The following is a 13,867-nucleotide window of genomic DNA, read 5'->3' on the forward strand; positions in this document are numbered from 1 at the left end:
TAACCTGAAACTGTTCTTAACCTGAAGCATCACCCCATTAGCTAATGGGGCCTCCTGCTGCTGCTGCGCCGCTGGAGCACGATTTCTGTTCTCATCCTGAAGCAAAGTTCTTAACCTGAAGCACTATTTCTGAGTTAGCAGATGTAACCTGAAGCATATGTATGTATGTATGAAGTGTATGTAACCTGAAGCATATGTAACCCGAGGTACCACTGTATACTGATGGAGACAAATGCATCCAGGATGGCTATTTAAATATCAGGTGGGAAAATGGCTGTAGCTCTCATAAGGTGGCGACTTCCATGGAGATTCCCGGCCAAGCAGGGTTCTACAATATGCATTTCCAGTGTTTTCATATTCATAATCGCCTCACACAATCCTGCCCCCTGGCTGATTAATTAATTCACGCCAATCTTCACAATAACAGGAAGGGCAATGTTCTCATCCCCTCCTGCTGTTGTTTCAGGTAACATCCAAATCTGCCCCAAGTTTTCTTTCAGCTCTTGCTCTAATAGTTACATAAAATTGGATTTAAGATATCTCAGAATAATGGGAGCCAACCCAATGAAAAGCACTCACTCTGAATTTCAGGATATTTCATCATTAGTAACAGTCCCCAGCGCAGTGTGGTAGCAGTGGTCTCTGTGCCAGCAGCAAATAAATTGGCCACAACAGCTTTTAAGTTTTCGTTGTGGAAATATCCATTCGTCTTCTTCTTCTTCTCCTCCTGGTTGCAAAGAGTTAAAACAAATGGAGTGAGAAAATTTCATGTGCAGAGATAAAAATGAATACCTGACTAGACCCGATGATCCAAAGTATCACTGCACGTAACCCCAATCGCTGAGCAGTGAGAGATTCCAGGTTTTCCAGACCATGCCAACATGATGATATAGGATTTATTTACACATATATACAACCCAATCATAAGACAGAGGGGCTCAACACCCCAACGTGTCTTGCTCATCCATTAGTCACAGCTTTGGAGTCAAGCAAACACCAAACATGGGTCTGACCCAGCTCTCTCCCTATTGTTCTCTGTTTACCAACTAAGTGAAGAGGTGGTTGTAGCTTGGCAATCCAGTTCCTTCTTCTCTGATGCTAATCATGGCACTTAACTGCTCAGCCAACAGCCTTGGTTTAGACTCAGGAACTAATGGCATTATGTAGGTGGCAAGTGTGTGGTCCTCATCTTACAAATAAACTTGTCTGACTGGTTCAACAATAGATTCCTCCATTAGAATTAACCAGTGCTTTTCTTCTAGAAAAAAAGAAGAAGATTCTGGAACTGCATACCCTATAGAATCCCCAGGGGGAAAAGCACTGGTTAACCCTTACTGGGTGCAAGACCCCATGAGTTAGAACATACTCAGGCATCATGCAGACTTAATATGAATGCATACATGAAAGGCAGCATTTCTGGTGAACACTTGGTTAGTGGCCATTTTGCATAAAGTGCTATTTTCAGCTGACATCTTTGGTGAATTTACACATAGTCCAAAAGGAAAGCATGACACAGAAATAGCACGTGCCAGTCTGGAACTATATTTGGTTAACCTTCTTTAAACTGAGGTGAGCAACATGGGGCCCTCTAGATGTTGCCGATCACAGCTCCCACCAGCCCCAGCCAACTTGTGATGGAGGTCACAGTATAGTCGGGACAAGCTTTGTGTCCTTCTTGTTACTGGTTGTAGAAGTGAATGTATGCCTGGCTTTTGCAGTGGGAAAGAGAAATTTAACCCACCATTTGTCCTCAGAAAGGAATCTCAGAGCAGAGTTTCTGTGTAGAGTATGTGTGTGTGAATGTGTTACTGCATCTGACACAATGGCTCACGAAACCTTATACAAAGAGAGATTCCTAATCTCCAGGAGCAGAGTTGAGCACAGTGGTTACTGTTCCAGGCGCCTGGTTAGATTTGTATCTGCCCTCATTCAGCTTTAAACAAGCACAAACCATGAAAATACTTAGGCTGGAATAAATCACAGAACTTAGCTTTGCAAATAAGTGAGTATTTTACTCAGAGTTTCCTGCAGTTACATCAAACAAGTCTCTGTCTGCTGGCAGTAAGACAAAGATGAAAGAAGGTTCTAAGCGGATTAAAAAGAAAAGGACTTGGTTTCCTTACAAAAAGGATCATGCAATCTTTGGATTAGCAAAAGTGCAGGCTATAAAATCTCCCATTTGAAGAAATTCAGTTCACTTGCAGGGAGCCAGAAGCTCAATGGCTCCTTCATTGCTTGTTCCAGGAAGCACAAAGAGCAACAGACTGGGGAGCAGAGCCTGCTGAGAGCCACACACACTCAGGTAACTTGAGCTGAGGTTAACTGTTCATATGCACACAAGTGTGAATCAGTAAGTGTATACAGGTGACTCTCAATTTACACAAGAGTTACATTCCAGGTAAACCCTGTAAAGCCAAAATTGTTTATAGTCAGAGCACATTGGGTTCAATGGCGAGTAGGATTGCCAAGACTTTTTTGTTGGATGCCCACTGCTTTTTTGATTTTGTAAAAAAAATGCCAAGTGCATAAGGCAAGTTAAATGTGCCTATGTTGTGAGTTCCCTGTATTTCAATAGCACCAGGAGCAGCAGCACGGATAATAGCTGCCTGTCCTGCCAGGAACCAGAGGGGAGAGAGCAGAGGAAGGAAGAAAAGGGAGAAGTCAGAACTGTGGAGGTTAAGTGGAAGGAGGAGAAATGCAAAGAGCAAATCCATTCCTACCCCCCCCCCAATGGCTATTCCTGCCTGTCTAAATGTGGCCATCCTCAGAACGCAATGAATTTCTAGCAGGACAAACTAGCCACTATTCCCCCTTTGTACTATTAGCACAAAACCTAGCATAATTGGCAGCCTTGGCTATGCAATCTCCTCTTCAGCCTCTGCTGTGTCTACAAAAAGGAATGTGCTAGCAAGAAACAACTGACTAACAATTGCACAACAGATGCCATTTGATTAAGGTAGATTTTCAGAAATGCTGACAAGCATGCAACCTTTGGCCCTGCAGAGACTGTTTCTGTAACACATTAATGATGGTGGAATAGTTAGAAATGGCAGAAAGTGTGCTTCTGAAGTGAGGCTTCCTGACTACTCCTTATGCAACCACTCGCAAACATACACTTAAAGCATGAACTGAAAATTTCTCCTGGGCAAATTTAAAATGCTCTGTTACCTCTTGCTGTCGAATAAGAAATGAGTCAATAAAGCTCCTTTGGTCATTTTCATCCAAATCTCGGAGGTGTTTTATGAAGGTGGCATTTATGAAGGCAAACAGCTCATCTCTGTTTTGAATGACAGTCTTATAAGCCCCCAAAAGAAAACCAAGAGCAGGAAACATGTTATACAGCTGAAAGGATAAAATGTGAAAAAAGAAGAAGAAAATATTAGGAAAGCCCAGTACTGTACACTCAGATGGGTGTCTCAAAGCGTGGTTGCCCATATACAATACAAAACAATAATGTATTCAGGTTGATTTAATGTTTAGTAATTACACCTTAAAGACTTCTTAAAGTTACTCTGGCTAAAAGGGTGGTGTAAGTTAAATTGCCCCATAGCAGTCAGCAGTGTCTCCTGGAGGCTCTGAAATGGCGTTTGGAATGGGGGGTAGGGTACCTCAGGATAGCATTATTTATGTGCAACCCCAGGATAATAGGCTATTGTGATTCTCCTCTGGAGGTTCATCTTCAGGGAAGGAGATCTGCCCTCGGGGGCCCCTTCTGAGCTTTCATGGAACCAGCTATCACTGGTTCTTCCTTGTCCTTGGAGTCCCAATGGCAATGAGGCCAGAAAGACTTCGTTATAGTTATGGGATAACTGTGCCATCTGTTTGAGTTTTCTAAATATTTCAAATCACCACCAAGTTTCTCAAGATACCAAGATTCTGTGTTTTATAGTGAATCCTGAACAGTATACAATAAACAGGTTGCTCTGCCCAACCAACTGTTTGTTTTAATTGGAAAAAATAGATTACCATGACTGAGAAGTTTCCAAGAAGCCGGGTATTTTCATTGACCAAATTCAGAAGTCTTATGTATGTGGGATCTTCATAATCAAATCGCTTGCCTAGTAGTATGGCCACTATAATATTGGCAACAGCTGCATTCATAATTGTGACGGTCTCAAACGGGTTTCCTATATGACAGTTAAACAAAAATATTCTGTTGAAATTCCAAGTATGGAAAGGGCATTGTTTTTAAGTCTGCTCTTTGTTGCCTTAAATCCCTACTGGCAGCTTACCTATGTGTAGACCTCATTTATCAAAGAAACTGATCCTAAGTGCTGCTGGATGTGGCCATATGTTGGCTAAGAAATGCTAAAGAGGGCTTGGAAGTCATAGGAGCTATTGGAATATAATCTACACACTACAGGAACAGACCGATTATGTCTCCACAAGGAACCAACCCTGGGAACTGTAGTTCTGGAGTTAACCATAAGTATGGGCTCATCCACACTTCCACTTCACACACGCTTTCTAGGCATAGTTGAAGCAGTTTTTCCCTTCCCCCACTCCTTTCCAAGGGGAAAACCACTCTTTAGCAGTAATTCAGAACTAATGGCAATCTGGGGAAAACCCAAATTGTTCCAAAGAGTGGCTTTTCCCAAGGGAAAGCAGCGGGATCATAGAATCACAGAATCATAGAGTTGGAAGAGACCACAAGGGCCATCGAGTCCAACCCCTGCCAAGCAGGAAACACCATCAGAGCACTCCTGACATATGGTTGCCAAGCCTCTGCTTAAAGACCTCCAAAGCAGGAGACTCCACCACACTCCTTGGCAGCAAATTCCACTGTCGAACAGCTCTTACTGTCAGGAAGTTCTTCCTAATGTTTAGGTGGAATCTTCTTTCTTGTAGTTTGGATCCATTGCTCCGTGTCCGCTTCTCTGGAGCAGCAGAAAACAACCTTTCTCCCTCTTCTATGTGACATCCTTTTATATATTTGAACATGGCTATCATATCACCCCTTAACCTCCTCTTCTCCAGGCTAAACATGCCCAGCTCCCTTAGCCGTTCCTCATAAGGCATAGTTTCCAGGCCTTTGACCATTTTGGTTGCCCTTCTCTGGACACGTTCCAGCTTGTCAGTGTCCTTCTTGAACTGTGGTGCCCAGAACTGGACACAGTACTGCAGGTGAGGTCTGACCAGAGCAGAATACAGTGGCACTATTACTTCCCTTGATCTAGATGCTATACTCCTATTGATGCAGCCTAGAATTGCATTGGCTTTTTTAGCTGCCGCATCACACTGTTGGCTCATGTCAAGTTTGTGGTCAACCAAGACTCCTAGATCCTTTTCACATGTACTGCTCTCAAGCCAGGTGTCACCCATCTTGTATTTGTGCCTCTCATTTTTTTTGCCCAAGTGCAATACTTTACATTTCTCCCTGTTAAAGTTCATCTTGTTTGTTTTGGCCCAGCTCTCTAATCTGTCAAGGTCATTTTGAAGTGTGATCCTGTCCTCTGGGGTGTTAGCCACCCCTCCCAGTCTGCAAATTTGATCAGGATGCCCTTGAGTCCATCATCCAAGTCGTTGATAAAGATGTTGAATAAGACCGGGCCCCTAGACAGAACCCTGTGGCACCCCACTAGTCACTCTTCTCCAGGATGAAGAGGAACCCTTTGGGTTCAGTCAGTCAGCCAGTTACAAATCCACTGAGTGGTAGCATAGTCAAGACCGCATTTTACCAGCTTCTTTACAAGAATATCATGGGGCACCTTGTCAAATGCCTTGCTGAAATCAAGGTAGGCTACATCCACTGCGTTCCCTTCATCTACCAGGCTTGTAATTCTGTCAAAAAACGAGATCAGGTTAGTCTGACATGACTTATTCTTCAGAAATCCATGCTGACTATTGGTGATCACAGCATTCCTTTCTAGGTGCTCACAGACTGTTTGCTTAATGATCTGCTCCAGAATCTTCCCTGGTATTGATGTCAGACTGACTGGGCGATAATTATTTGGGTCTTCTCTTTCCCCCTTTTTGAAAATAGGGACAACATTTGCCCTCCTCCAGTCTGCCGGGACTTCGCCTGTTCTCCAGGAATTCTCAAAGATGACTGCCAGTGGTTCTGAGATCACATTTGCCAGTTCTTTTAATACTCTTGGATGCAGTCTCCTTAGTTATTCTGGGCTGTGTTTCCTCTGCTGAATCATTTGCTCCAAATTCTTCAGGTCGGGCATTGTTTTCTTTATCGGAGAAGACTGAGGCAAAGAAGGCATTGAGGAGTTCAGCCCTTTCTGTGTCCCCTGTTTCTGTTCTCCCCTGGAGAAGAGGAAGTGTGGATAAAGCCCATGGAACACAACACTCCAGGCACTTTTAAACTGCTGTGCTTATGCACTGGTTTGACTTCACCCCTGGAGGCACACTCCATTGTCTCTCGAGGCAGACAGATGCCAACAAGAAGATACACCCTGGAGCAGCAGAGACAAATACCAACCCACCTTGGTAAGATTCAAATTTCTTAACCAGGACACTGCACTCTTCAACAATTCTGTCCTCTATGGACCTCTTTCCCATGCCGTAATCCCGTAATGTGGTTAGCGCAAACCGTCGCATCACTTTCCAGTATTCACCATGAGAAAAAGCTACACCTGAAGAGAGAAAAAGGCGGGGCAGGTTCAAAGTCATTCTGGCCATAGTAATATGTACTTGCTGTTTAACATCTCATCCTTTAACTACAGAATTGAGACAGGCACAGACAAGACCCCCAACTGTCATGGACTGGCTAGATGAGAAGGAGTGGTGGAAACCCCCTGAGCAAGAGTCTCCCATGGAAAGTGCAGAGGAAGAAGACTTGGAGTCGGGCTCTTGGTGGTGGACAACCGGACGCACCTCAGAGGAGGGGAAGAGCTGGGGGTTACTGAAGGCTGGGAGCTTAGAGGGTGAGGAAAAGGGGATTACAAGCAGGTGACCCAGCACAGAGCAAATACAGGAGTCAGACTTAGCAGCTTCACCACAAGCCCCTCACCCCCTGACAGTGTGTCTCTTGACGGGCTGCCAGCTCTTCCTCCCACTCCCAGAACAAGGCAGTTATTTCACAAAGTAGAACACAGGGCAAAGCAGAGAAGGAGAGGGTCCCTTGGGACTCGCCAGAGACAGAAGGAGGGGCTTGACTCAGAAGGAATAGAACGAAGTGGGAGGTGCCAGGAGGTCTGAGCAACAGCTCAATATAAGGGAGCATTTCTCATGAGTCTCTGCATGGATCATGCTTTGATTCCTTAATAAAGCTACTAACTTCAAGGTTTTTTTGTGCCACGTGTCAGTGCTCCCATGATAACAACCTTTTAAAGGTTTTTCAGACAATGATTTTCATGATTATTTTATTACTGTGGAATAGAAATTAAACAAATGAGTACATGAGACAGTGCATAGAAATCCTTTATGCGCGTATGCAGTATTTTATACACATATGCAGTCTTTTATTCATTTTTGTTTATTCAAGAGCACCTTACTGAACTCTGGCCTATTTTTTTTTAAAAAAACCCAAAACTTCATTTGATCCACAGAAATCCGCAGATGACGCTTCATATGACATTGGGGGCCTGGGGTGTGGAGGGACTCAGGATCAGCCCAATGCCTGCAGATCCTGTTCTCCTATCAAAGGAACACAGGTTGGTAGAAAAATTCAAAAGCTATTCTCAAGTTATAGAGCAGTGTTTCCCAAAGTGGGAGATAGCACTCCCTGGGGGATGCTAGTAGCCTCGGGTACAATTGGGGGGCATTGAATACAAATAAAGGGGTGGTGGAAGCATAAAGGAAGAAGAGAAGAAAAATTTGAAAAATCGTCCGTGCATTTTTCATCTGTTGTGTAATGACGTTTATTGCCAGGTTGGGCGCCATTAAGGGATGGCAGCAACAACTCCTCCCCTGGATCGGGCGGTTGTGCTGAAGGTGTGGGGTTTTCCCAGGATGGGGGAACCCTTTTCGGCTTCACCCAGGCCTGGGAAGTGGATTGCAGCTTGCCTGCCTATTTGGCCAATGACAGGCGGGCTGCAGCGCCAGCCCTGCCCCTGGGGCAGATCGGACTGTTGTTTGCATAAAGAAGGTAGATTTCGGGGGGGGGGGCATTGAGTATATATTTTTTTCTGAAAAAGGGGCGATATGCCAAATAAGTTTGGGAACCTCTGTTATAGAGTAAGCCACAAATCTACAGAGAGGGGAAAGTATACTTTGCATTTCTCCCATGATAACCTTTGGATTAGACTCTTTTGGCATGGTTAATCTATTTACAAGCAGTACCAGATACTACATAAGGAATGGACTCACCCAAGCCCTTTGTGATCTCTTCCAAAAGTGGGACAATGGGCCTCTCGGCAAATGCGTCCGCCTGAGTCACCAGGGCCTCCTTTACCGTCTCATATCCTGTCAGCACCACCATTTTCTTGGAACCCATTTGGATGCTGAAGACAGAGCCATACTCTTTTGACCACTGAAATTCAATAGAACAAACACAGTGTGGTCACCAAATAAAGCCCTTCTCGCTATTCAAGGGTACTCAAATAATATATGTAAAGCAGCTCTCATGGATCCAAAACTGCAGTAGCTTGTACACTTGCCTCAGAGTATTTATACATTCTACAGAATCAAGTAGTAAAGTTTTCACCTAAGATTATTTGCAGTTTTATTCAATAAATGCTACTACAGTCAGTAGAAAGGGACACGGGTGGTGCTGTGGTTTAAAAGACTGAGCCTCTTGGGCTGATTGGAAGTTCAGCAGTTCGAATCCCTGTGGCAGGGTGAGCTCCTGTTGTTCGGTCCCAGCTCCTGCCAACCTAGCAGTTTGAAAGCACGCCGAAAAGTGCAAGTAGATGAATAGGTACCACTCCAGAGGGAAGGTAAACAGTGTTTCCGTGCACTGCTCTGGTTTTGCCAGAAGCGGCTTAGTCATGCTGGCCATATGACCCGGAAAAACTGTCTGCAGAGCGGACAAACGCTGGCTCCCTCGGCCTGTAAAGCGAGATGAGCGCCGCAACCTCAGAGACATTCGCGACTGGACTTAACTGTCAGGGGTCCCTTTACCTTTACCTTTACAGTCAGTAGAAATCACTTACAAGTCACTGTGCCTTGGACCGAGCTGAAAACATGTGATTTAAAAACAGAAATTTTGCAGATGAATTTACTTTTCTATCTTTGCAAATCACTGTGCATAACAGAATCCAAATGACATACAGTGGAACCTGTACTCACGACCACAATCCGTTCCAGAGGCCCGTCTAAAAGTCGAAAGGGGTCGCTGGGCAAGGCACCATTGTGCACAGGCACAGGCGACGATTGCCCGCTTCTGCACAGGCACGAACGGGGATTGCCGCTCCTCCACATGCATGAACCTGTTGGCTACTTCCAGGTGGAGACAGACGTAAGAAGTGGTTTGACTGTAATGATAAAGCTCCTTGTCTATCCTCCAGGGTTTGGGCGCCGCTGCCTGTCCATGCAAAGATGTTTGCTACTACTAGCTGCAGCAGCAACAGTAGACCAGCCCTTTCACCCATTTTTTTAGGAGCGCTCAGAAAACCAGAACAAAAAGAGGCAGTTGTAAGGATAAATGTGATATACCTTTAATAGCACCTCTCTAATCTAGTTTAAAAGTTAGGCTCAAGCAGGAGGGCTGCGCTAGAGGCAGTTAAGGAGAGAAGACCTGTTGTTTTACGTTTCAAATTCAATTTTACTTTTAAATGCAGGTTTATTGAGGCCTGCCTGCCCATTAGCCTCAGGCAGCAGGTAGCAGGCTGGGAAGACCACTCCCCTTCCCTGGGGGGTAGAGTTTCGGGAGGGCATCCAGGACCACCCTGTGACCCAGCAGTGGGCAGAGGGATGCTGCCCGCATCATCGGGACTCCCAGCCGCGTCACACGCCCCGGTGGACCAGTCTGGTTAGCCAGGGGGCATGGCCACTGCAGTGCAGCTGAGGGGGCGGCCTCCTTTTTGCTTCCTCGTCGGATCACCCAGCCCACCCGCCGTCTTTTATGCGTTGCTTGACTTTGGCCTTGCTATAGACTAATGTTGGTTGCCTTATTGTTGGGGCCAGGTAGGCATTTTTCAACTTGGCAAATTGGCACCAGCCATTTGGTTTTCACTTACCTTGTAGCAATCATCACAACTTTGTAAGGTTAGGCATTGCGTAAGCCTTGTTTATGGGAGGGAAGGTTGTTTTTGTTTTTTTTTTTTATAAAATTTTTATTGGTTTTACAAAATTTTTAAAAGACAAACAAACACTTAAAAAGACATACAAACACGTATAATTTCATAACATTTTTTTTCCTAAACCTCTTTTCCGGGACTCCCCCATACCCCCCCTTTCTGCATCCCAATGTCCAAAATTTTATAGCAACTCCCAATTGTTCCTTTCCACCCTCTGTCATCTTAGTCTTTTCTTTATTCTGACCTTATATCACTGTATCCCTTTATTCCTGAAAACCACAACATTCTAACATTCATCAAGTTTATAATAGTCCTTAAGATAGCTTTTAAATTTTCTCCATTCTTCTTCCGAGGGAAGGTTGTTGCCTCCGCCTGCTCCTCCTTGTTAAACGTATCCCCTTAAAGGGATCCAGGAGTGTGGATCCTGTCCGAAGCCTGGGCGTGGGCTAGGGCCATGCCACAACCCCATCAGGGACCCTGGGGGACCTTTTAATTGATGTATATCATAGGGCTCTCCCTACTGGTGGTTGACCCTTAAGAGACTTCCTGCGGACATGCAGGAATCAGGATATAGTCTGGTTTCACTCAATGCCTAAGCCAAACCACTCACATCTGTAACCAATAAAGTTCTGGCCTTATTTATCCCATTAACTAAAAATATTTGTGTCCATGTGTTTATTATCTAAGGGGAACTGGGGACCCCGGGGCCTCGCCACATAGCAGAGGAGGGGTGCAGCAGATCCAAGGAGACTCAACCACCCACCACGACTCTCCCCCTTTGTGTCTCTGTAGCTTGAAGGCCCCCAAGGGGCATGCTGCTCACGGCCACTTGGGAGTTGGGGCTGCAGCTGCTCTTTTGCTCCCCCCGCTGCCTTGAGTGCACCAGGGCTTAACCAGGCCACCTCGAGTTGCGTCAGAAGGTGGAGGAGAAGGTGTTGGGGCTCATTTTCTGTTTTGCTTCGAGTGACAAAATGTGGCTGGCCAGCCCTGAGGTTTAATGTGGTAAAAACTGGGACGTGAAATTGAGACCGTTCTGTACCCTTTGACAAAGAGACTAGAAGCTTAATAAAGGAGCACTGGTAAAATCTACAGGTAATAAGACAAGTAGCTTCTTTCCATGTGAAAAGAACAAAGAGCGATGCATTCCACAACAGGAAGCAGATTATGGTTGAAATTCTCACTTGACTAACCTGGGAGTAAGCCTTACTGGTTTCAGAGGGATTTACTTCTGAGTAGGCATGGTGAAGATTGCCAAAGCCATATGGGTTGCCTGGGGGGGGGCAACACTTCAGAAATAAGTGCACCTGCACACACTAATGATTTTTCACACCTTGGCATCCCCTTTCTCAATCAACACGAAATTCACATGTTTTTCACCTCCATCAATTGGCCCATGAAGTAGCCTTCAGAGAAAGGGCAGGAAATAAATTGAATCATCATCATCATCAATAAACCATCTCCCCCAGTGAAGTTCCAAGCCTCTCTTGAGCTTCATGTGTACGGAAACATTAAGGCAAGCAACATACCAAATAAGAAGGCAGTAATTATGTATAATCTGCAGACTTAAGGCAAACAAAAACACTCACTGTGAATGAATGGCTGCATGCCAGGGTGCTGTAAACAGTAAGGCAGAGCCAGAAAAGAAACCTGCAGACATATACCGATCCTTTGCATCACCTCAGCAGCATATTAGAAAATGCTAAAAGTTCACAGGTGGGTCTGGTCTGTGGTATCCTTCCCCAACCTCTCTTTAGAAGGAGGCCATATCTAAAATAAATATCTTTCTGCAAAGCTTATTTTTCTTTTTCTTTGTTTCATTTGCAGTTCTCTCCTTGGACTTGAACGTTTTTTTGGTAAAATAAGTACAAGCATCCCAAAATGGGTTTCCATGTTACAAACAGGTGGTGCATGCAAGAGTGTAACAAGACAGGGACGGACTTAGCCAAGACATCGATCAAATACTTGACACCCCCCCTTTTGTAGGGGGGGCACCTCTTCTTGCATGGCTTATGCCCTGAGCTTTGGGATTGGGCAAGCAAGGGCCCTCCTTCACAGGTCTGGCTGCTGGTAAGGTTTGCACCGGCACTTTTGCATCCTTGAAAATGGAGGCAGAGTCAAACGTGATTTGACACCAGACACCCCCAGACATCTTGTTCAAATTACAAGTTATAAATTGCAACTAGGTCCTATGACTATTTATTGGGAAAGATAAGAGGAGGTTCTAAAGGGGAGATGAGATTTATAGGCTCTAAAAGAACAAAATGCAATGTTGTTGTAGTAGTAGTAGTAGTAGTAGTAATAATAATAATAATAATAATAATACCCCACTCTTCTGACTGGGCTGCCCCAGTACCCTTTAGCCTTGCCATGGGAAGAACCGAAATCTTTACCTTTAACATGGTTCTATAAGGCATCTTCAGATCCATGCTGTGGAGATTCCCAATGAGAGGTAAAGGCCTCGGTCCTGGTGGAAGTTTTTGGGAGCTCTTGTTCCAGAAAGTGCCCAGTTTCAAAACAAAGGAAACCATAAGGATAAAGAGGAAAAACACTAGAATCGGCTCTGTCCAATCCATTTTGTTTCAGGAAGCAATTTTTTTGGGGTAGTGGTTATAATGAAAGCCACAGTGCAATTCAGTCAACAACTGTGTCTACCAACTGCAATGAGCAGCCCATATATAATGGTATGTAATGTCTCTAGTGAATCATTAAACCATCCCTCCGATTTCTTTCTTCTCCACAACTATTCAGAGCTGTACACTGGATGATTTGCCTTTCAGTTTAATGTTTATTCAAGTGAGTGGTGCTTACTTGCAGAAACTAATGCTTTCCAGAACAGATTCAAATGCTCTTGAAGGCAGCGAACTCATCACTCAGGATTACCTGTAATCTTAGTTTGTTTGTTACCCTGAGAATAGAGAGCAGCATTGTGAAATCATTTGCAGATGAAATTATTCAACTTTAATTAGGGACAACTGCATTTAGTTTGAAAGTGTCCAGTATTTCCTGAACTTTCTCCCATTGAAACACTCACACATACTTTTCTTTTTAGCATAGTTTTATTCATTTCCATCCTAAAACTGGTTTAACATGATGGCAATAGGGTATATCTTTGTATACATTAGAGCATATGAGATGCAGCAATGTGAGCAAGGAAGGATACTAACTAAGTAGTGCATACTCTCATTTCAACAGGGCTGGAATAAATTTATACAATACAGTAATACCTCCGTGAATATCTGCCTCGTCTAGCGTCCATTCCGGCGAACATCCACGGCAAACCTGGAAGTACTGGAATGGGTTACTTCTGGGTTTGCCGCTTGTGCAGGCACAGAAGCGCTAAATTGCACTTCATGCATGCACAGAAGCGCAGATGCGGTGCTTTGCCCTGCTTCCTTTTTGGCTAGCAGCCGGGGCTCCGGAACAGATCCCGGTCACAAAACAAGGTCCGACTGTATCTGAAAGATTATTGTAAGCAATTAACATCACTAGCAGGGGTGTGTGAAGGCTTGTAATGAGAAATTTTCTACCTTTCTATATTTAAATTTTGAATTATTTTGTAATGAGTGTAATTAGAATTGGAAAACGTACAAAATACAATGGTGTAAAGGTTAATTTTGAAAGCCATGAGGCGGGAGGGAAGGAAGTTGATAGGCTCTAAAGAGCCAGGGACGTAAAGTGGATTGTAATGATGTGAACATATATTATTAAATGGGAAATAAAATTATATATATACAGAA

At 44.3% G+C, this 13,867-nt stretch overlaps 1 protein-coding gene across 1 annotated transcript in view; it reads right to left on the minus strand.

The window, feature by feature from the left end:
* LOC309528716 (uncharacterized protein) overlaps positions 1–13,826 on the minus strand; it is a gene marked incomplete at its 3' end in the record, with an annotated part of 44,634 nt that extends 30,808 nt beyond the window's left edge. Inside the window, exons 1-6 of the mRNA XM_082216308.1 lie at positions 12,521–13,826; positions 8,260–8,422; positions 6,435–6,584; positions 3,967–4,127; positions 3,169–3,342; positions 580–727 (exon numbers count right to left, since the gene is read on the minus strand). Coding sequence (XP_082072434.1) covers positions 580–727; positions 3,169–3,342; positions 3,967–4,127; positions 6,435–6,584; positions 8,260–8,422; positions 12,521–12,703 — 979 coding nt within the window. The 5' untranslated portion in view covers positions 12,704–13,826. The remainder of the gene's footprint in view (positions 1–579; positions 728–3,168; positions 3,343–3,966; positions 4,128–6,434; positions 6,585–8,259; positions 8,423–12,520) is intronic.
* Positions 13,827–13,867: the final 41 nt, after the last annotated feature.

This window comes from Podarcis vaucheri (assembly GCF_965113315.1).
Source record: "Podarcis vaucheri genome assembly, chromosome: 3".
In the NCBI taxonomy this organism is placed as follows: Eukaryota; Metazoa; Chordata; class Lepidosauria; order Squamata; family Lacertidae; genus Podarcis; species Podarcis vaucheri.